General features: G+C 36.4%; 1 protein-coding gene across 1 annotated transcript in view; it reads left to right on the forward strand.

Annotated features, from left to right (window-relative positions):
• Positions 1-2,395: 2,395 nt before the first annotated feature.
• The window catches only part of ALX1 (ALX homeobox 1), a 33,475-nt gene continuing 11,265 nt past the window's right edge, over positions 2,396-24,605 (forward strand). The window contains exons 1-3 of the mRNA XM_001364420.4: positions 2,396-3,081; positions 6,564-6,868; positions 10,364-10,492. Of these exons, the coding sequence (XP_001364457.3) occupies positions 2,850-3,081; positions 6,564-6,868; positions 10,364-10,492 (666 nt within the window). The 5' untranslated portion in view covers positions 2,396-2,849. The remainder of the gene's footprint in view (positions 3,082-6,563; positions 6,869-10,363; positions 10,493-24,605) is intronic.

Genomic DNA, 24,605 nt, shown 5'->3' on the forward strand with positions numbered 1-24,605 from the left:
GCTTCCCAAGGGACTCACACCGTTTCAAAGGTGGATGACTCTTGAGAAGGTGTTCATTCCGATCCCAAACTAGGCAAAGAAGCATGGCATGGGTTGGGTTGAGGGTAATGGAGGTGATTTTGACTCTACAGGTTGCCTTGTTCACTGCAGACAACTGAGAAGCTAGCATGCAGTTCTATTTGTCTAAGTAGGTGTGCCTTGGCTAGTTAACCCCCCTTTTCGGTTTATTTGTTTGTTTTCATTTGTCCACCTACCCTAGTGCAAGCAGACGAGGCGGGGAGAGTCCTCGGGGAGCCGTCAAGGCAAGCTCCAGAAATCGACTTTTGCTGTGAATACACATTGAGCTTATTTCCCCAGCATTTCATTAGGCTCTTTGGACATGCTCTTTGGACACTTACATTTCACGCTTTAGGATGCTTCGCTTGTGAGCCATTTTAAAATCTACGTTCATAATAAAGCTGTTGGGTTTCATCACACATGCACCCTGCAGCACTGTCTTCCGTACCATCACTACCATCAACCTAATTCCTGGATAGATGTAAAACTACTGTCAATGACGTCTTTTGAAATCAGAAAGAACGCTTTGCTCTTTGATGGCAGAAAAAACGCTAGGACCGGAAGACTAGGACTGGCAGATGCCCACTCCAGTCCCTCGGGCTGACGGGGACTGGGGTTGATTTGCTTTTCGGGCAGGATGTTCTTTTCCCTCGCTTCAGGAGGGGAAGCTCTGTGGGGCCCAGCTCCAGCCATGAGTATCCCCATGGGGTTTTGGGTGCAGGCTTGTGTGTGTTTGGGGGTGGTGGTAGTGGAAGTGGCACAGACCATCAAGTGACCTTCAGATGGCCTTCCTGCTTGATTCTGAAAGAGTTGGGTTACATGGCAAGATGAGGCCTGGCTAGAACCCTTGTCAGGCTGGGAGTCTGGGTCTGCCTGAAGCCCAAATGGTTGCTTTTCTATCTCCCCAAGGCTTCAGCCAGCCTCTTCAGACAAAACCAATCCCTGTTTTTCACCCTTCACTCCCCGCCCCTGCTCTCCCTCTTTGCTCTGGCTCCCGAAGCTTCCAGGTTTAATCGGTGGCAGGCAGGAAAAGAGCCTCTTAGATGCCCTGTGGGGGGAAGAGGCAGCCCTGGCCCTTGCAGGGGCAGGCATGGGTACCCAGCTCTCTCCCCCTCTCGGCTTGCTTGCCAGGGACTCTCTGGAACGCTTTCGCGCCCAGCTGCACCCGCCTCTCAGTTTGGGACCTGGGTCCTGGGTCAAGGGCGCCAGCTTTCGACTCTACACCATCTCTCAGCTTCCTTAGTGGCTCCATGATCCAATCGTTGACAAGTAGAGTCAGGCCTAGCCAGCACTACGAAGGCAGCCTCCCTTTTACCTCCCTCCTTCCCATTTCAGCGTCTGACTTTCTCCACATCACCAGGGCAAACTCCCAGCTAGAGGGCTTAGAAGCCCGGCACCCCCCCCCCCCCCCCATTCGACTTCAGCTGCACTCTGGCTCTTTACTCTTTCCTTGAGCTCGGGTTAGAGTCCCTAGCAGCAGCACGTGCCTCGGGCCAGAGAGCAGGGATGCTCTCTCTACCTCCTCTGGCCAATTTTTTTGGGTTGTGTTTGAGATTAATTGTCACCGCGCCACTTCAAAAGCTGTGCTCAATTGCCTCCTCACACCCTCATCCGTGCGAGAAGTGCCATTCCTTTTGCATTTGCTAATACTTCCAATTGGCGCTACAAAATTTCGGGAGACTGGAGAGGGGCAGGATAAGTCTTGGAGTTCCCAAAGGGAGTTTTGCCTCGCTTAATATAGATCGAAGATTCCATTGCGGGAAGATTTGCCTGCTGGTGCTGGAGGAGGTGTGGAGTGGAGAATTCGATTGATATTATCGTCTCACTTGTTTCAATTTCTCTTTGTCTCTCTCTGCGATGCCTACCACCACATCTACACACAGCTTTCCAGAAAGGAAGGGAGAAACGAACGCACGTACGCGCGCGCGCGCGCGCGCACACACACACACACACACACACACACACTCTTAAAGTGAATGCATAATGCACCATAGGATGTCGAATACTCTCTACGTAGGAAGCAGGAGTAGCGCTTGCCATTGCTGTTCAGCTAATGGCTTCCAATGTATCCGGTTCCTTGGGCTTTGGATTAATGTGGATCTTCTACAAAAGCGATTTACTGATGAAATAAAAGCCTTTTAGAGCATTACTCGCTTTCAAGTTTCTGCGATGCCTCTAAATCTTTCCAGGAGCTAGTGACTAAGGAGAAGGCGGGGGGGGGGGGGGGGGGGGGGGAGTTGGGGGGGGGCTAGGAGGAAGGAGGAGGCAGATGGAAAGTGTGTAGGTTAGGGGGGGCGGTATTTGTTTCTATCTTACAAATGTCCTCAGAAATGCCAATCCAGTGCGACTGGGCAAAGTTGCTGCGGGTTTGTGCCACCCCTCCCCCCCCTCGGCGTTTGTCTGTCTGGAATGGAGCTGTCTAAAGAGGGGCCTGGATCTTCCTTCCGTCTCTGCGCTGGGACTAGGTTTGGAGTGGGGGGAGGGGGAAAGAACCTGGGGTGGAGTTAGGCAGCTGCCTATTTTCATATTCATTAGGAATGGGAGGCTGCCCGAAGAGCCCTGCTGAGTTTCAAGATATAAAAGCAACTTCTGGTCCCACTTTTCAAGACAAGACAAATTAAAGACTCAGAGTGAAAACAGCTCCGGAGCTTTCTCTTTTCCTTCCTCCTCCTCTTCCTCCTTTCTCTCCTCATCCTCTCTCCCTCCTTCACTCCTTCTCTTCTCCCTCCTGCCCTCCCCCAGCTCACAGTTCAGCCTCTGTGTTTCTAAAGGAGGCTTAGCATCAGCCTTAGATGATTATGGATTTTCTGAGCGAGAAGTTTGCCTTGAAAAACCAGCCGAGTAAAAACAGTGACTTTTACATGGGAGCAGGAGGCACTTTGGAGCACGTTATGGAAACTTTAGACAATGAGACCTTTTACAGCAAAACCTCCGCCAGCAAATGTGTGCAGGCCTTCAATCCTCTCCAAAGGGCAGAGCATCATGTGAGACTGGACAGGACATCTCCCTGTCAGGAGAATAATGGTGAGTCTTTCCCGACTGTAGATTGACTCCTCAGAGCAGTCTACTTCCCGAACTTAACTTCGGAGAGAGAGAGAGAGAGAGAGAGAGAGAGAGAGAGAGAGAGAGAGAGAGAGAGAGAGAGAGAGAGAGAGAGAGAGAGAGAGAGAGAGAGAGAGAGAGATAAAAGAAGAAGGAAGAAGGAAGGAAGGAAGGAAGGAAGGAAGGAAGGAAGGAAGGAAGGAAGGAAGGAAGGAAGGAAGGAAGGAAGGAAGGAAGGAAGGAAGGAAGGAAGGAAGGAAGGAAGGAAGGAAGAATTGCAATGGTATTCCGCTGTCCTTCCCCACTCTCCTTTTAGGAAACCGTGTTTAGACTAAGGAAGGAAACAAACGTTCAGTCTTCAGGTTCTCTCTACCCTCTCCACTTATTGCCGAAAGATTGGAAGGATTTCCAATCTTGTTCATTTTCGGCTCGTTTCTCTCTTGGGGCCGTTCTTTCTCGGACTCACTTCCCTCTCTGTTTTATTTTCCTTTCATTGTGGGATCCAAGGCGATCTTCCTTCGGGGCTGCCCCAAGTACTTAGATAAGGCGCAAAGAGTAACCTAATCGGGTCAAGGAAGGGTATTTCCCTTCCACGAAGCCCTCTACTAACAATAAAAATCGATCACAATCCATTAGAGAAGATTGCTGTCGTCACGTGTATTGGGGCCGATTGAGCTAGCTAGTGGTGAAATTCCCTTTTTATGGTCCAGGAAGTGACATTATTTTCTTGTCAAAAGAAGTGTGCACCAGACCTTGGCAGGCGTATACATACATATATCCATATATGTGCATACATATTAATGCAGATTGGTATCTAACTCTCGATCTTTCTAGCAAACAAACAAAAAGACAGACAATTCAAACTGAACAGCATCGAGTTAGGCAGCACTGAAGCAAATACTGCTATGCCCCCCCCCCCAAACCACCACCCCCGCCCGCATTTCGCAGTGTATAATTCTGTTCAAGCCAGCTTTCATACCCTTCTTTCCCAAACACTCTACTTTAAAAATTTCAGGACCAAGAGTTTCTGGGACTGCTTAGCTCCTTGGGGCGACCATTTCCACTCCAAATGCGCCATTCTGTGTCCAAGTCCAAATGTTATCAAAACAGATCATCTATCTTCTCTATCTTGTAACTGAATGCGGACCTATTATTTCAGATGTGACAGTTAAGGCACGTTTACAATTCCAAGAGGACTTCTCCTTATCATTGTATATATACCACAGTTAACCTGTAAGCTGCGGGTTCTTTTAAAACAACAAACCAATTAAACGGGAGGTATTTATAACAAAGCCTCCACACCACGACCCCGGCCGCCTCACTTTAATGAGGGTTCCAAAACTGTCAAGAGATTGGACGGCAGAAGTCCCATTTCCTGGGGTTTTGTGCTCCCATTCGATTGAAGTTTTGATTCTATTTTCGGTATTCCAAGTTTGGGAAAGTACTTAAAAAATCTTCGAAAGAATTTGAAACTATGGAAATATGTATCTTCCACCCCTCAGCACATATTTTTTTAAAAAGGCATTATGAATAATCCAGGCATGGAGATATTAAATAAATGCCGGGTCCATTAGCTTTTTCTTCAGCTGTGTAGTACACATTTCTCTTTTATCCATTTCTTAGCTATAAGCATACAATTATTTGAATTGTGAGATTTTTAAAAAGGATTAAAAATAAATTATGATGGACATTGAAAAGAAAACTGCCTTCAATATTTTAAACGGACAGAAATATTTCAATATTTTTATATTTTAAAATATGCCGTGGGAAGAAAAAAATCATAAATTAAAAAATATGTATCGGGAGTGACCTTGAAGGTTATGTTTTCCACATAGATTAACTGAAGGGTGGTCTGCTGAATTAGATCCTTCAATTCTATGGCATTCAAAGTTCCCCTCCTATTATCTTGATGTACCCCCTGGTAGTTAAATGTCTCAATTCTCCACTTAATTTTTACTTCTGTAGACAGGTACATAATACTCATCAACACTGCTCCTTCCTTAGGCTGTACCATTACTTTAAAAAAGCTGTATTTTATTTGCATTAGTAGTATGTAATTACCTGCTTTGAAAAGAGATGTTGCAGTAACTAAATGAATTATATCGGAGTTTAAGGTCGATAAATTTTGAATGCTAGCTGAAATAGCTAACTTGAAAAAGAGGAATGAAAAATAGAAAACCCATCATAAAGATAGGAAAGGACTGCCCTAGTTTTCATCGCTTTAGGTCTTATTTTTCCTTTAATAGTACATGTACTTTTCACGGCTTTATGTCTAAAATTTTTTGGTTTAAATCATGCTACATGTGTGGAATCAAATCCGAAGGAAATTATTGAGAATGGCAGAGAAACCTAAAACAACCCGTAATAGCATGCCAGATGCCATCCTTCGTAATGTTTTACTAGATGTTTTAACTTCTATGTACCCCCTCCTCCATTTGTGGGGGATGGAGAATGAGGAAGAACTTTCAAGTTTTAGAGGATATTGTATGAGTTATGAGTTATACAGAGGTGAGACTTATTTCGGAAAAGCTACAAACTCTGTTACTTTTAATGCTAAAATGTTTTCCCTAAGTTGTATCACTAGTCATTCTCTTTTAAAGGAAAAACATGTCCTGAAGAAATGAGAAAATATAGATTTTAAAATAATTAGATCCCTTAAAATGTACTCCTTATATTTGTCATGAATGTAAATTAGAAATTAATTTTTAAAATTAAGGAAATAGTTCTAAATTGCCAAATTGTAGATCCTGGGTGAGGGGGAAAAATCTAAATCAGAGGGTTTGATGTCACATAAGATTAGTTAAATAATCCCTCCTAAAAAAAGTTTATAAGTTCTGTGTCAAGTTATAGATTTTTTTAAAAATTCCTTTTTCTTCCTGAAGTACTTCAATCCTATCTATTCAAAAGGGGAAAGATAATTTTTAAAAGTTTCACCTCTTGTTAAAAATCCAACTCACCTCTCCTCTTTCTCTAAGTTCTGTCTTTCTTGTCTTTTGCCCTCCCCCCCTCCCTTACTCATTAGACATTATTTACACTGAATATTCCTTTAAGATTAGTCCTCTGCTCACAGTTCGTGTGCAGGAACTGTTTCAGCACACAGGGGCAGGGAGTGTCTGTAAAAGAATCCCCTCAACATTAGCAATTTTACAAAGGTCTTAGTTGGAAGATCTATCTGGACGCAGAACCCAGGGCTTATTTGCCTTACTTTTCAGTTTGATTAGAAACTAAAACAATCATGTGTTGTGTGCATTATAAAATCTTTAGACTGACAGACTTATGCCAATCTCTATACTCAAAATGTAGTCAGAAAGGGAAAATGGGATAATACTGGTTTGTATCTGATCCACATCTCCCCTTCCCAAGCCCCCAACACTAGTTTCTTAATGCTTTAAACTACAAGTTATTTCTTCAAGGATGTTTGCTCATTAAGTCTTAAGACATGTTATTTCCCCCCCTGGGTCCAGTGAACTATGGGATTACTAAAGTAGAAGGACAGCCTCTTCACACGGAGCTAAATAGAGCCATGGACAACTGTAACAGCCTCAGGATGTCTCCAGTCAAAGGGATGCAGGAAAAGGGAGAACTGGATGAACTTGGTGATAAATGTGACAGCAATGTATCCAGCAGCAAGAAGAGAAGACATAGAACCACCTTTACCAGTTTGCAGCTGGAAGAGCTGGAAAAAGTCTTCCAGAAAACACATTATCCTGATGTGTATGTCAGAGAACAGCTTGCTCTGAGGACAGAGCTGACTGAGGCCAGAGTCCAGGTACAAACTTGCCTAAAGTCTTAAATGGGAAAGAATTAATATTGTTAAAATCGAATAACTATTTGTTTTTTATCTCAAAGAAAGAAAATCTTCTTTGACTAAATTTAAACAGAAAGCTAGTATATTTCAGAAAAACTTCTTTTCTCTTTAAAAGGAATAAGATGTTAAACCACTTTTTCTTTAGAAAAATGAATATTGCAATTGATCTTTCAATATTAGACTAACAATTTAATAATATTAAAGGAGAGACTATTAATTTGTTAATCATAGGGAGCTAGTAAGAGTACCTAATGAAGGAAAAAAAAAGAAACGATAAAATAACCCCTAAAAAGTAGATTTCTATAAGGTGGAATACATTGTTTTATATTTCTTAGTTAATAATATTTGGGGATTCTTTGGAGAATAGCTATTTGTCATGTGTGTTTGTGTCTGTATATTCTATCAAAGAAATATATAATAATAATGCTTCATTTATGTTGCTTATCACAAAGAGAAAAATATAAAAACAGGCATTTTCATAGGGCCATTTTCTGAAAATATTATTAAAATAGGACATCAAAATGGTACAGATTTTCTAATCTCATTTGTTTCTAATATATACATTTGAAGTATAAATTATTAAACTTATGTAAATTAAATTATTTCTTTATTTCTATCCAGAGGCAGTGAACATTATTTTGTTTTTTAGTGATTTTTATTAGATGTAGTTAAATTTACCTTTTAAATGTTTAACATTTTTTTCACCAAGCTGGAAAATTGAATGTTCCCTTTTAAAAGAATGTTGCCTAAATGTGTTCATAGTTTTAAAAATAGAAATCAAAACAGGCATAACATTATACTTCATTTGTTTATATTGTTTGCATTAGATTTAATTTTAACTCTTCTTATGTTGTGGCTTTTCCCCTCCTTTTCAATGTTGCCTGAAATATAACTAAAGGTTTATAAAAAAAAAATAATATCAACAAACACTCCAGAGACTGTATATTTTCTTTGCAGTGCATATGCAGTCTGCTTTTCATAGGAAAGTACTGAATTTAACAATTCTGATTAATCATTAGGAAAAGAATATGCAGGAAAAGCAGTGGGGATTTCAATCCTGAGTATAACAGAATTCCATCACAAGAATAATTAATTATAAGGCTCTTACATCATTAAGGGCAACATCTGGCAATGCACGGATAACAAGCAGCAGATTTTTGTTTTCATTTGTGGAGACAAATGGTTATTTTATCTTTAGATAATTTCTAGGAAAGCAATGCAAAAATCATTTTCTAAATTGTAAAGAGTTAATTAAATATAAATATATATATATATATATACATATTACCCCTTCTCTTTTGATTACTGTATATCAAATTATTTTATGTGAACGAACACGTGTCATCTGTCCACAAACAAACACATCGGCTGGGCATACTACCTGCTTTCCCTTAAATATTGATTCAAGGTCCAATTTAAAAAATTTTTTTTTTGTCCTGAGTCCATGCAGAGAGCCAGCTTGAACCTAATTTATCTAAGTTGTTCTCTTTCCTGCTTCTCATCAATGTAGTAATTGGCACCCATTTTAAGGAGATTGTTGAAGTCTTTTTTTTTTTCAATGAAAGAAGCTCATTAATAAATTCCCCTAGTATGTTCTTGGTGCCTCCTGTGGAGCCAAAAGGGTTTTTTTTTTTTTTTTTTGAGATCCAAGCATGATGGGTAATACAAATTTACCAAACAGCTCCTTCAAAAAATATGCTCAACAGGTACGTCCCTGTGTGTTGTTTTGATTTCTCCATTAGTTTTTCAAAGTACTGTGTAAATCTGAAATCTGCACTAAAAAAAAAAATCAAACTGGTAATTAAAGCATCTCTAAGCATTTAGACAAGCATGGACCATAAAGGTAAAGACCCTGGAAGAGGAGTAGACAGGAGTGCGCGCGCGCACGCACGCACACACACACACATACATGCACACACACCGCACACAAATAACACAGAAATAACAATAATAACAAAGACACAAACACATCGAAAAGTTTAAGTCAGCTTTAGCAGAGGGTTTTTCAGTTATACATTTTACATATTTAATCTCCATTTACATTAAAAAATAAGCATGTCACATTTTAAAAGCAGCTATGTTCAAGGAACACTGGCAGTTTTTTAAATCTAGAAATGTGCGTATTAAATATCAATTTGAGTAACTTTTAGTCACATTGAATTAGATCCTTTATATCTCTTATAAGTGAATTAATCATAGATTCATAGAATAAAAATGCCTTTAGGTTTTTATTCTAAAACATGTCATATTGTCCTTAAAATGATATATTCCTTTGGGAATTTTTTAGGAGTTGTTTTTTAAAAATATTATTTCCAGTAAATAGTTGGATGATTTATAGAAGATAAATCGATGACTTGACCAAATTGATGAAGTTGTTGACAGAAACCAGAGTAAAATTTTAGTTTTTGTGATATGAGATGCTATTGCCTCATTTTAAAAAATTGTAAATGTTTTAAAGTATATGAGTTTTTAAAATAAAATTTATACCTCTGAGATATATTCCACTTCTCCAACAAATATATACACCTTATGAATATATATATATATATATATATATATATATATATGTATATAAATTCTACAGATAGTTCCAAAGTCAATTATTTTCCAGTTCAGTCAAGAACTAGACTATTTTGGCTGCTGTCTGATTCCAATATCTCTGAATATTCAACACTTTCTGAAATGAATTAAATCAAGATCCATATAACTGGAGTCTTCTTTTGATAACTTGTTTGAGTCTAGCATTCTTTTACTCAACTGGATGATACACAAGTCAGGTTGGGTTGATGTTTAATGGTCAGATCTTAAAACTCTAGGTTAAAAATCTCTCAGAAGGTTTCAGCTTTTGTCTGGAAGGCAGAAAAATATTTACTTGTAGAATTTTGAATGTGGAGTTCTAATGAAATTGCACAATTCACAAAATTTCAGATCTGTAAGAATCTGTGGAAGCCATCTAGTCCACTGATAATATTTACCATTGAAGAAGCTGGGTCTCAGAACAAGTACAAGGCTTACTCAATGTCATCTAACTAATTATTGACAAGGCCAGATCATCCAGACCAGTCCTCTTTCTATTTCATTTTAGAATGGACTGAAAACTGAAGAATTAGAATTATTCAAAATATGCATGAACATTCTATATGTTGATATTTTTAACTCTCCCATAATCTAAAGAAAATGTATATTGTGAGAGACATCTAGAATGCAGGGTACTATAAGATCTTACATACAATGCAACAAATGTTAGGACTGATTCTGTCTTCTTTTGAAATGGAGATAGATTTTGAAAAGAAGCCTCGTTGACCTATGTTTCTGAACTGCTGTGGTAGTTGTGCTATTTTGTCATACATTATGCAAAGCTTTTTCAGTTATTTCTTTTATGCAAGGGAAGACAACAAGAACTTGCTAAATACCATGTTCCAGGCACTTTAACAACATAGTATTTCTCTCACGTAGGTTTGGTTTCAAAATCGAAGAGCTAAATGGAGAAAAAGAGAACGGTATGGCCAAATACAACAAGCTAAAAGCCATTTTGCTGCCACCTATGATATATCTGTTTTACCACGGACAGACAGCTACCCACAGGTATGGTAAATAACATGGAATAGTGAAGAAGATATCACATTTGGTGATATAGGAATACAAAATTAAACACATACAATCATTACATCTAAAAATGTTTTTCAAGAACCAGTCTTTTATTTTAATCTTTGCCCAATTGATTTCATTACTTTCTTTCATAATGAATCTATATAGGTTATCCCTTTGGAGGTTGTTGTACATGACTGTACACTTTTGCTCTTTGGTTCCTTTGTTAAGTATTGCAATAAATAAAACATTGTATGGCATGATACCTTTGGGGCTTGGTTTGATGAACCATAGCCCAGTGTGGAAAACAGTTCCATGAAACCATCACTCCAAGCCAAAGCATCTGTTTTCTTTTGCTGTCTTTGTTTTTCACTCTAGACCAATGATGTTGCTCATTTTTCCTAAGATTCCTTTTGTCTTTAGTTCTTTTGAACAGTGTCCAAAATAATTGCAGTAGCTAGACCTGCAATTGTAAAACTTAGTTTGAATTTGAGGCTCATCTCTTCATCACACCACTTTGAAAGATTTACCCTTACCCTTACTGATTCTCAGTCGTGTTACAATGTATATGTATATACATATATGGAAGGGCATCTATGCATAAATCTATGCATATAACTCCTGATTCTATTGGATACTAATCAGAAGCATACATGTTTGGGATGGTACATGTGGATATTTTATTTTTCAAAAGCTATTCTTGTGCATTTGTGACATCAAACTGGTTATTATGTGATCTTCAACCTACAAATGACCATGTCACATCTTAAGATCTTTCATTGCAAAGTTTTGTGCTTCTATATAATGTAGCACATGGTTTGAAGAATGCATTTGATACAAAGATGAGACAAATGAAAGGTGAAGTAACTTTGATAGTATTCTGAATAAGCAGGTAAAGCTTTGCATTAGATACATATCTGGGCCATGGCTTCCGACTTTTGACTTTATGTGGTTTTTTGCTTTTGTTTTTGTTTTCTTGTGTTTTTCCTGAGTGAGCTTTCAGAACCGAGGGTCCTTTCTGCTTGTGGACATTTCCAATCCTCAGTGGGAAGTGTGCCATCCCAAATGTCTTCTTCCCTCGGCAGTGTAGGTAGTTTGCAAGGAGAACCAGGGGTCAAATCAGCGTCTTGCTATAAGAAAAAGCCAAAGTTTCCTTTGTCATATAACTTTTTAAAATCTTTCTTTATAAAATTAACCAGCACCATTTTCTTTTCTTCTTATGTAGGCATAATAAATAACAAAACAAAATAACAAAAATAAAACACTTGTAAGGAGTTTAAGCAAAACAAATTGCCACACTAGTCACATTCAAAAATATGTCTCATTCTGCATCTTAACTCTATCACTTCCCTGTTTTAATTTTTAAAAATTATTTAACATGTGTTAGTTTGTTACATTATTTTTTTTTTGAGAGATGGCGACTCCTTTTATTTTGAATCTTGGCATCATATGGATGATGAAATTAAAATATTTATACTACTGTGTGCCCAATACAGGACAAGGTGCTGTGAGTAAGGGGCAGAGAAGGAGAACTAAGAAATATAAAGAATAGCCCTGCCTTCAAGGAATTTATAATATATTTACAAAAACAATATAAACAGTAAGGACTTTTACAAATATAAAAGAGTGGGTAGAGAAAAGTGGAAAGTATATATTTGTTAACATTTTGAGTTTAAGGATTTATCAAAATATCAGTATTTTATTAAATCCTTTCCAGCTGCCATTATATAAGCCAATAAGTATCATAGTTATTCATACTTTTTTCTTAAAGTTTCTAATCAAAGGGTTAAATCCAAGTAGTATTTGACATGCAATATATTTAATTCAGAATGTTTCTTAAAAGGAAGAACACAGAAGTTCATAGCTTTTTTGTTTGCCTCATTTTTCATTGACCTTAAATATTTTTCTTTTCTGTTATTAGATCTTTCTTTTATGCTTCTTTTCTTCCCTTTTTTCTCTATATAACTTTTTTTGAGCTCTATTCTTTCATCTTCTAATTTCCTTTCTGTATACTATTTTCTTTTATGTTCTCTATCTGTCTCTGTCTCCCTCTTTATCTCTACTTAATTTATTATTTTCCTTTTTATATCTCCATTTTCATATCCACAATAATGTATTTTGCTGCCTTGTTTACTGAAGTGTCTATTTGTTATTTACTTGTTTCCTGAGTAACATAAAGTGGGGACTTAAAGTAGAAAGGGAGAGTATACAACCAGTTAGTGTTTTGGGGTATGACATGCTTTTGTTTTCTTTTGTTATTGTATTCCAGAGTAGGATTAGTGTAAAAATTCCTCAGAAAGGTAATGAACTAGTTAGGATCATTCTTATTTTCTGCCTTCTGGCTATGGATATACCAAAATTCTCTACTGATTTATTCTCAGCTTGGTCAGACTTACCGGTATAACCAACTTTAGAATGAGGACACTGAGAATAAAATACACAATTGATCGACAGGATGGACTTAATAGATTTTATTAACACCAAAATAAAGTACAAAAAAGTAAAGATCTAAATCCACAAATACAAATATAATGTTTTATGTCAAAAATGAACTCATTTTTAGTCTAATGAAATACTTCCAATATTGTTTAGTGGATGAAGCGTAGATTAAAATACAAAGTGTATATGAATTTGCAAAATGTATCAGTCAAGGCTTCATGCACAGGATAAATACAAAACAAAAGAAAATGCTATACTGATTCAAAAGAGGAAGGGAGGTAGAGCTGAAGTTATTTTGTTTTGTTTTGTTTTGTTTTTTTCTGATTTGGTTTAAAAAATCATTCCCAGGCTGAGCTCTTGTCTGCCAAACTTCAGCCTGGAGGAAACTTTTATCATGGGGCCTAGAAATAGAAGTTTATAATGGAAACTCTAGTAGAATCCAAAAATCCAATGCAACAAAATCTAATCGGATTACTGTGACTAATTATAAGAATAGTTAAGCATTAGGAAAAAAAAGTTGGAGGGAGAATAACAAACTAAAGGAATGAAAAATCTGGCAAGGGCATTTAATCTTAGTAACATTCAGAGAAGTTTTAAGGTAATTTGGACAATGGATATACTTTCCAAACAAATTTACTTTATTTACGCTCAACAAGACTGGTAGCACTGTTCAAATAAGCCATGATATAGCAGAGGGAACATTCGACAGGGAGATAGGAAGCTCTGCTGGGGTTCTAGTTCAATGAACAAATGACTTGGGAGTCTTGGACGAGGGATTATACTAACTAACTCAGGGACCCGTTTCCTCCTTGTAAAAAATTGTTTCTGAACTAGATGATCCCTAAGGTAGGTCCCTTCTAGCTCTAATAACATATGATTATGAGTAAATAATTTCTGGATTCCAACATCCATGATTCTTCATGAGCAGCCATGCCAGTGGGTTTCCTTTTCATCCATTTGCACTGCTTCTGAGAAAACAAGGGATGATAGAAGGCTATTGAGAAGCTCCAGTGGAAAGAGCTTGTGGACTCCTGAGAACTGGGTTCAGTACTGCCTCTGACATACACTATCATGTGACTTGGCCAAAAATCATTTAACTTTTCTGGGCCTCAGTTTCCTCATCTCTAAACCAAAAGGGTACGTCTAAGTCATGTCCCTGCTCTATGGTCCTAGGAAGAATATTTTCCTATTGGACAATTAAATTTTGAACCATCTGATATAGTAGTTAACCAGTCATTCAGGTATTGCTCAGGTACTGGTGATACAGGTAAAAAGAAGGAAACAATCCCTACGCACAAGAAGCTCTCACTCTAATGGAGGAGATGTGTGCATGTGTACATAGGCATGTGTGTACACACATGTGCATACATACACAGATGCATCTACACACAACATTGTGAATATAGACACATGTGCATGTATGTAAACACACATGCACACCAATAATGCTCGATACATGCCTATGTGTGCATGCATACAATGTGTTAGGTGCTTTAATTTTTCCATGTGTGAATATATTATACATGCTTATACACATATATGTGAACACATAACCCATATGTGGTTAGGTAAATATTGATGTGTCTGTACATATTTGCAAACACGTATATATGTGCATATTTGTGCTTATATATAAACATATATGCTATGTCTGCTTGTATATTGTGCAAGCATGCATACATGTATGTATACCTTTATAGAACACATGCACATATACGGTCAGACTATTGCTATGTCTGTACATATATGTGAATATGTGAGCATTCGTGCATGTATAGCTGTCTATAAACACATTCATGTACACATGGAAAGGCACATTTGCACATATGGGTGTGTTTGTGTAGATTTGTGTGCATATACATACAGAGATGCATATAGGGGAACATTACATATGTAGGTGGATAGGCATGTGTGGATATGTAGGTTTACTTGTGTATGCATGCATTCAAGCACATGAACACAGACACATACGGATTCACCTAGAAGCACAGCCATTTATGAATATGCTCACGTATATACATGTGTGACATAAATGCAAACTATTAAATCCTGAAAATGTGCAGTTAGACAAAGTATGAAAGGCAAAGGAATTTGAGAGCTGGGCACTAGTGGGATGGGGAAAGACTTTGTGTAGAAGATGGGGCTTGAGTAACACTTTAAAGGAAGAAAAGAACTCTCGGAGTAGCCTTTTCTTCAGTAATACATTCTACCCATAAACCAGTGAGAACTCTGGACACGTTCTGTCTGAGGCGTTTGGGGCGACACTTTAACTTATTTCATTGAAATGATTACATCATGAAATGTTAAGAAGTAGAACGGCTCTTTTCCCCTTTAAATCTCTCTTTTTTGCCTCCCTCATGTCCAATATTGCATAAATATTAGATTGACGTGTGTTCATGATCTGTGCCTACAGATGTCGCCTTTAGAGCACAACCGTTCTGTCGTTTGCCCAGATAGAGCTGGAAAACGAAGCTTTTAGCGCCCAATTATAAGGGCTGTAGTTTTTCGGATGCCAACTAGACCAGTGATCCTTAAATAACGTCTTCAACTCTATGGACCTCGCAATAGCCTGTGTCACTGAGAAATGGCACGGGGGATAATGTCCACGGTCCTTTTAGCCCAAATCAACAAGTATTTATTAAGCGTGCATGATATGATCAGGATTGTGCTAGGTACTGGGGACACAAAGACTACAGTGAAAGAATAAGCTCCTACACTCTATCAGGGAAAAGATTTGTACTCATATAAGTCAATACATAACATAGGCAAAGTAATTTCCAAGGGATGAAGCAACCTGGGGAAAGCAGGAAAAACTTCTTATGGATGATAGTTCTTGAGGAGAAAATTGAAGAAAGGGAGGGAGTGCAAGAGGCACAACTGGATAAAAAATGAGCATGAGGGACAGATGATGCAAAAGCAGAATGTGAGATGTTGTGTTCAGAGAACAAGCCTACAAAATGTGAGTGTTGTTTATGGTGATTTAGTGTTTACAAAGAACTTAGTAGACCTTGTGCAAATCTTAGAGTCTCCATTTTACAGCCTGGAAAAAACAACAACAAAATGCTGAGGCTCAGAGAGATTAAGTGACTTACCCAAGGTCTCACAGCTATTAAAGGAAGAGGAGAAGCATCTATTGAGCACCTACTCTGTTCTAGTCACTAAATGCTTTCCAAATATCTCATTTGTTTCCCGTAACAACCCTGGGGGAGGTAGGTACTATACATGGATAAAAGGGTATAGATTTGAGCTGTGTTCTCCCCATTATTAAATGCTCAATACTCTTTCAACTACACCTTCCTGTCCCTCAGCTAAAACATCTGGGCCCATAAATTAAAAGGAAATGGCCATTTTGTTCCTAAATTTATTACATCATAGTTTAAATCATGGAATCACAGTTTAAAATTGAACCTGAACCATTTACATCAGATCCCTACATATTTCTAAACTAGAAAAGCTAGTTGCTCTTTGTCAGTATACTAGTGAATAGAGTACTTTATACTCTAGCACAGGCGTTTTATGAAAAAAATCCAGCAAGGAAGACTTGTTTGCATAAATTGCCAGAATGACCTTACAAGGCCACATTTTTTTTTCTTTTTACTTTCCCCATTGCCAATCTAGAATCAGGGAAATGGTTTCAATTTTCACATGTGTAGCAGTTAAATCCAATCAAACATGCAGTTAAATTTGCTATCTAGGGAGCCTGCCTGCTCATTACAACTAAAGGAAAAATCCAATTTAATTTAATATTTTTTTTCTTGAATTGGGACTACCAAATATGGTTCCTGTGGGAAAGTTTCTGTATATTCTGAATTTGTCCCTGGTTTATTCTCACGAGAAAAATACTATTTTCCCCCAAAATTTCAGAAAGAGTTGTGGTAATTACTTAGGAATGCTTTAATTTACCTAAATTTTCTATATGACTTTTATGGGCACCTAGTGAGAGAGCATAAAGAAATATGTTCGTCAAATGAAAGCAAAATGTGATCAATTGCTTTAGTTTCTCTCAAGTTGTACAGAGATCTCTAAAAAACCTGTTAATGAGAGATCAAAGCAGAGGTATCAATCTTTAATTTTAAATTATAGAACATTTCAAAGGTCATCTTCAGTGATTTAAAACACAAATCGAGACAGTCCAAAGTGCATTCCTTTGTTTTCCATTCTAAAGTGCTACTTAGAGGATAGTAATGGAGAGATATTCATATATTTTTTAAGTCTGAAAAAAACAATTTACTCCCATATCCTCACCTCCATTCATACTGGGGTTCTTCTATAGTGAATTTTTGCACCTTTCTTAAACTTCACCTTGACCCAAACTGAACTGAATCTATTTGAATGTCAGCTTCTTAAGGTCAGGATACCACCCCATCCCTTAATATATAGCATACAACAAGTGCTTAATAAAAGCTTCTTGATGATTAATTAATTTTTGTTAATAAATTTTGACCGAATGTCATTATGTTACTATGTCCCTTTTTATTAGAAGACCAAAGAGTAAGTAAACTCGGGCAATTTGACTATTTGGAGAAAGTATCATTTTTCTCTGAGTGTACTTCCAATAAATTCATCCAAAATTTAAAGCAAATGGTCAAATTTTAAATCCTTTCATGGCTGGCAATAAATCTATAGTTGCCTTAGGGAAGAATTAAGGGATTATCAACTGTGCCAGTGGAATGGCCCATGGATGTGTCTGGTGAGTAGTGATAGCTCAGGCATTCTTCTCAGACTCCAAAGTTTCAGAATTTCCAGGGCAACAAATGATGTCCTCACATAGTTGTTAAGTACACTTTATGGTTTCTCTGCCCCATGGACCAGCGTTGTCTGTAAATATGGTGGGGAAAATGATGAACAGTTTATAATTTACTAAATGGTAGGGTGAGATGAACTGTTTTAAAAATAGAAACAAAAGGGGGCATCTTAGGTGGCTCAGTGGATAGAGAGACAACGTAGAAATTGGAAGTCCTGGATTCAAATTTGGCCTCAGACCTTATTGTGTGACATTGGGCAAGTCATTTAACCCCATTTTCCCAGGCCTTACTGTTGTTTCCCCACTTGGAACAGGGGATAAGGATTTTTTTAGAAAAATAGAAATAAAAAAAATAGATGATGTGAAGCAAGCAGAATTTTCACTGTATTTCTTTGAAATGTATTGAATCAGCAATGCCAAATAATTTCTAGTTTGCTGATGAATACAAAATTCTAAAATATTAATGGTATCACCCCCCCCCCAAAGGGAGGTAGGATAGGGAAAAAACCTTGTTGCATTTCTTAGATTATTAAAGTGACAGATTGAGCTATAGAAATGTAACAAATTAACCATGAATGGATTTTAGTAGATCTGAAACAAATTAATAAATAAATGGAAGGTAATAAATTTAAATGTTAATGGTCATATGAAATAAGAAAAGTCTAGTCATTACAGGTGATTCTCAAAAAAAAATAACATTTTCTCTATAATTGTCCAATGTTTGTATTCTCTATAAATTAAAGAAAGATTAAACAAGTAAGCAAAATGCTAGAATTAGCTAATCAGACCAAATGGAAGAGGAATACAAGTACTCTGTGATAAGGTGGGAAGTTCAAGACTTTTTCAGGTTATACAGGCTATACATGTAGATCTAAGTCATCAATTTTATTCTCTAAAAAAAAAGAAAGCAAGTTATCCTGGATATAACACTATATACATAGTGATTCATCAACTTTATATTGGCTATGCAATATGGTATTTCACTTTCACCCCTAAGAAGATGAAATTGGATATATATTTAAAGATATTAAAGGATTTATGTGAAAATTACAAAAATAAAGTTCCAGATGTGTTGTCTTTAGAAAATAAAGTCAGGTTTTCACTTCATTCACATATTTGGAAAGAGATCCCCTCCTCAACCTGGATTTTGAAGCTCATATAATTGGAAATGGGATGGAGTGGATAATGAGCTTATGGTGAGGGAAAAGTAACATCCGAATATGCAGTATATAACAATCTTGGCAAATCTTGCCACATTTGATTTCTGTAATTTGAATTTTCCTTAATCAGTTTATTAAAATTCTTAGCAAGAGAGGAAAAGCATATTTAAAATTATAGCAAGAATTTTATTAAAGTTGGTGGGGAATGGCATCAGTAAGATTTAGGTATGGCTAAATCAAGGAAAGTTATTTTATTCTTTCCTCAAGGATCAAATGAAGTAGTATTTATGTACAAAATTAGTTGTAAATAACATTATATAAAGGTTAACTAATTTTTTAAGATATAAATAAGACAGATGATGACATAATTTTATGTTAAGTCCAAAAATTATTCAGAGTGTCATTTAAAATTTCCACAATGAAGCTGTTGTTTGATAAAAATTGTAATTGCACAAGACAAATTCTATATGCTATCATTTTTGTCCTTTTTAACAAAAATACTTTGACATTTTTCTTTTAAGTAATAAATTGCATAATTTTACTGTTAGAAGAATTTCATTATTAAAATTACTAAAAGTTAAATAAGTAGAATCAGGAATGTGAAATGAGGAAAACAAAACAGAAAGAAGAAAAAATATCTGAGTAACTATGCAAAATTCACCTACACTTTTATTTTGAAATTTCCATATCTCATGTGAAACTATCCAGACATGTACATTCCCCCTATAGAATATTGTCTTACTTTTGATTAAAAAAAAATACATTCCCCCCCATTTTATAGTGAGAATTTTTCCCCTCAATAGAAGTTTGTAAGGTTAGTAGAATTTTTAAGAATAAATTCAATTTAAAATAAATTATACATTTCCAGTGGGTTTTATGGGTATAATTTCTTATTTCACTCAAGCTAGTTTTCTTTCTATTTAATATTTGACATATTTTGAATTTCAAAGAGCTAAAAAACAATTCTGCAAGGACATCAAACCTGTCCCCTCCTCCCAAACACACACGATAGTGGAGAGTCCATTTAATAGCATGGAGTAAGCATGGAGTGATGTAGTATACGAGTTAGATTTAGGAAGACCTGGGTGCAGACCCAGTTTTTGACACTGTGTGACTGGGCAAATTACTTAATTTCCCTGAACTTCATTTTTCCCATATGTAACATGGGTAAAATACTACCTCTATTATCTATAAATGAATTTATAAGTTCCTATTGTATTCTAACCACTATGATACTCGAGATACAGATAAATTGAATGAAATGATTTCTACTTGAAAGATTTTATATCCTAATCATATATAAAACAATGTCATATAGAAGATATAAAATAAATACCAAGAATATTTATATGATATGGCTAAATACAAAGTAGAACGGTCAGGAAAGACTTGTTGTAGAAGATATTTGAGCAGTTTTAAGAGGAAGAAATGAAGGAATCCATCCCAGACGTGAGGTATGGAATTCAACTGAGGAGATGGAGTCATTAGTGAGGAACAGAGAGAAGACCAGTTTGGCCAGATTCTCGAGTGCATGAAGAGGACTAATGTATTATGAGTCTGAAAAAAATAGGTTGGACCAAAATGGTGAAGGACTTTAAAAAGCTAAAGGGAGGACTGAACATTTCATTCCAGAGTCAATAGAAAGCCCCTAGAGTTTATTGAATGCAGGAGTGACAGGGTCACAAGAATTTTGTGAGGCTCAAATAAGATAATGTGTAAAGTGCTTTGGGAATCTTAAAGCACTTTATAATTCTTTTTATTAGTAGTAGCTATAATAGTAGACTCTTATAGCTATTCCCAAATGGTTTCTTAGGAGAAAATCAAATAACCTGTACTAAATTATAGTAGATTTTTAGACTCTAGTGTCTAGTTTTTGTAGACTTTTAGACTTTAGACACTGTCTAGTTTGAGAATAAATTATGAATATTTTAACCATGGAACAACATTCGAAGAAAAAGCAGTTTGAAGGAGTTATGGAATGTAATTGGATTTCAGACTGACTTAACTGAAAATGAATTCATAATTTGTATACATGGCTAAAACAGTGCCTCCTCCTTCTATCCATTCCTATCCCCAACTATACCCCAGGCTATAAATAAAATAGAATTAATTGGCTCTGTTAACTAATTCAGACTATTTGTATGTATAGATGAACCTCCAATGGTTATTCAATGGAATTAAATCATTTAGTAGTTTTCATTTGCTCTTTCTGGACTCTGAATAACTTATCATTTTTACTGCTATTCTGAAAAACTAATGCAACTCTAAAAATTAAGTTTTATGTGAATCTTTCTTCTTTTTGAACTGAATAAGAATAAAACATATGACCTCCTCAAATTTTTAGGAAATGGTTATGTGAGTAAAATGAGCATTAATGGGTCATTAGAAAATTTCAGCTGTTTTTGAGGCATATCATATTTAAATATTTTTCAAGAAAAGCAATAAACTTTTTTGTGGTAATGCATATTATGGGGTGATAATGTGCTAATTAATTTTTACGGAGTGGCTAGGTTAACAGTGACCAGAAATAAAATGAGGTAAAAGCATTCTATTAAACCAGGAGAGCCGAGATAAAAACTGAATGTTCATTTACTTTATTTTTAGGCTTTAATATAAGATAACTGTTTTTGTGAAACCATCTTGGGTATCTCATATTCTTTCTTATTAGTAGGGCAGGAGATAATCACCTATATGAATATTTTTTAATCTTTCGTGCTTGTGTGAAGGGCACCATGTTCTTAGGGGTATTTCCCCCCCTCAATCTGCAACTCTTGCATAGAAGCCCTTTCTTTTAAAAAAATTAATAAATAAATAAGCAAACAAACTGACCACTTTGGAAATATAAATATAGTAAAAAAAAAAAGCCAGGTTTGGAGCTTGTTTTTCAATTAAAGGACAGATGTTTACTGATGCATTTCCAGGTGTTTCACAAGCCTCTTTTATTCCCATTTGGTTCCATGGACTGGTTTCTTCTAAGTTGTTTTAAGTTGAGTCAATATGGAGAAATGTGTATCATAGCATAATTTAAATTTGTTAGACTTTTCAACTAGAAAATTCTTCTTTTTGATAGATTTTTCACTGGTCTTTTTATAGAACAGTAGACAGATATTTCTGGTTTTGTTCACCATGGTACCAGTCAATGAGGAGTAAGACAGAGAGGGACAACCTTGGAATTGGAAAGGAAACCTGCATTCGAATTCTGCTTCTGACAGGATTAGTAGCCAATGTGCTAAGAACAAATCATTTCATTTCTCAGTGCCCCCATTTAGCTCTCTAAAACTGTTCATTATAGAGGAGTTGTCAATGCTAGCAGAGTGACCAGGAGTAAATTACTTAACTCTGAGTGTTCCCAGTTAACTTTTTAAAGTTATAAATTGCAGACTAATTTTTTAAACTGTGGTGGAGGTAGTCCTCTTCTTTGGAATTAGTTTCCTGAACAGCCATCAAGTCCATTTGAAAACTTCTAGTGGAGGGATTTCATTAAATAGAAGGCAGTCCATTCCACTTTGGGGCAGATCTAATTGTTTTTAGGAAGGTTTAAGGTCAATAAAGTGAAATTGAAGTCAGAGAATTTGATTCTTTTTTGGAGTCTCAATAAAATGTTTTGTGAATAATTATTTTCTCCTACCATTTTTTTAAGCTAAATGCTTTGAATAACTGGCTATTGGCTACATAGCAGCTAAGACACTAAGGTTCTAAAATAATTAAAAACTATAAACACTGTAGTTGATTACTTCAGTTTATCCTATCATTCAGATAAATAAACACATCGATTTGATTTTTACTTTTACTCTACAACATATGACAGACTTCCCACCAGATAAAGTCCTTCCTCAGATATTTATTAGTTGTGTGACCCTGGGGAAGTCATTCAACACTGTTTACCCCAGTTTCCTCATCAGCAAAATGAACTAGAGAAAGAAATGACAAAAGACTCCAGTGTCCTTTACAAAAAAATGCCAAATGGAAGTCATGAAGAATCAGACAAGACTGAAATGAATGAATAATGAAAACAATGACTTTGGGCCGTCTTTTTAATGCTCTGAACCTCAATTTCCTCATGTATAAAATAAGGATAATAATAGTGTCTCCTCACAGAATTGTTGTGAGGATAATGCAGATAAGGCATTTTGCAAACTAAAATACTATATAAGGTGTCCCCACGCTTAAAACTGCACTGAAACTTTTGGAACACTTTGGATAACGGTCAGAAATTTGGGGGAATTAAGTTTGAACCCTGACCCTCCCTCTCAAAAGGCATAAAAGTAAAATAAGTGACCACAGAGAAAGTGCATGAATTAAACATTGTGTAACTGAAATAAATTTTCCCTTATAAATAATATAGCTATGACTTATATAGTAATTAATTAAGTATTAATGATAAAGATATTTCCACAGAAAAGACCTTAGGCATGTAATTTTGATCTAAGCCATCTTTTTTTTTTTTTTAAATCCTTACCTTCCATCTTAGAATCATTATTGTATATTGCTTCCAAGACAGAAGAGTGGTAAGGGCTAGACAATGGGAGTCAAGTGACTTGCCCAGGGTCACACAGATGGGAAGTGTCTGAGGCCAGATTTGGACCCAGGACCTCCCGTCTCTAGGTCTGGCTCTCAATCCAACTGCCCCCTAAACCATCTTTTTTGAAGAGAGTTGCTGCTTTTCTCTGATCTTCGGGAAATGATATACATTAGTTTTCGCTTTCTATACATTGGTATTGCACTTTATATATATTTACTAGAAATACTTCATTTTCACTTTAGAAAGAATCTGGATGGGTGGGGTGCAAATAAGTCTAGCCCCAACTTCCAAAACCATTCAATAATTGAGTGCTAACTTTTTTTAATTTGCTTAGAAAAAACCATTAAGAAGCAAATGTTCAAAGCAGTGTAGAGTAAGCTCTCTGAACTTCCATTCATGTTAATGAGAGTCAGTTGGCTAAGTTCCCCAGACAATGCTTTGAACATATTTATCCCTAGAACTTTTAAAAATGCTACAAAGCACATGAAAACCTGGAATGTTTGGAGGTTCCTGATTCCTTTCAAACACCATCAAGAAGGAGATGTAATGACAAGCAGTTCTTTTCTACACACGGAGGAAAGGAGGAAGTGGCTGGATTCTTCCTTCTAGTTAGAATACTCTGATACATTTCTAGGTCTTAAGTATAAGCTGAAAGTGCATCTAATTTGGGTCATTTCCTTAAGGGAGGGCCACTCTAATGCTATTCCAGAGTGAAGACCAGGGCTCTTAGGTGTGGAAGAGGCACTGCTTAAGGACTAGACCTTTGATTTCTTTTGTACAGTGAACTCCCTCTACCAATGCAGACTGGTAGCTTCTCTGCAAACTAGTCCTTTTTTTTTTTTTTAAATCTTTTATCTTCTGTCATGAAATTGATTCTAATGTGAAACCAAAATTACAAGGGAAGTAACAAACCGGGGGATAATCTTTATAACAAAACTCTCTGACAAAGGTTTAATTTCCCAAATCTATAAGGAACTAAGTCAAATTTACAAAAATCCAAGCCATTCCCCAATCGACAAATGGGCAAGGGACATGGATAGGAAGTTCTCAGATGAAGAAATCAAAGCTATTAATAAGCACATGAAAAAGTGCTCTACATCTCTTATAATCAGAGAGATGCAAATCAAAACAACTCTGAGGTATCACCTCACACCTAGCAGATTGGCTAACATGACAGCAGAGGAAAGCAGTGAATGCTGGAGGGAATGTGGCAAAATTGGCACACTAATACATGCTGGTGGAGTT

This window comes from Monodelphis domestica, chromosome 5 (genome assembly GCF_027887165.1).
Source record: "Monodelphis domestica isolate mMonDom1 chromosome 5, mMonDom1.pri, whole genome shotgun sequence".
In the NCBI taxonomy this organism is placed as follows: domain Eukaryota; kingdom Metazoa; phylum Chordata; class Mammalia; order Didelphimorphia; family Didelphidae; genus Monodelphis; species Monodelphis domestica.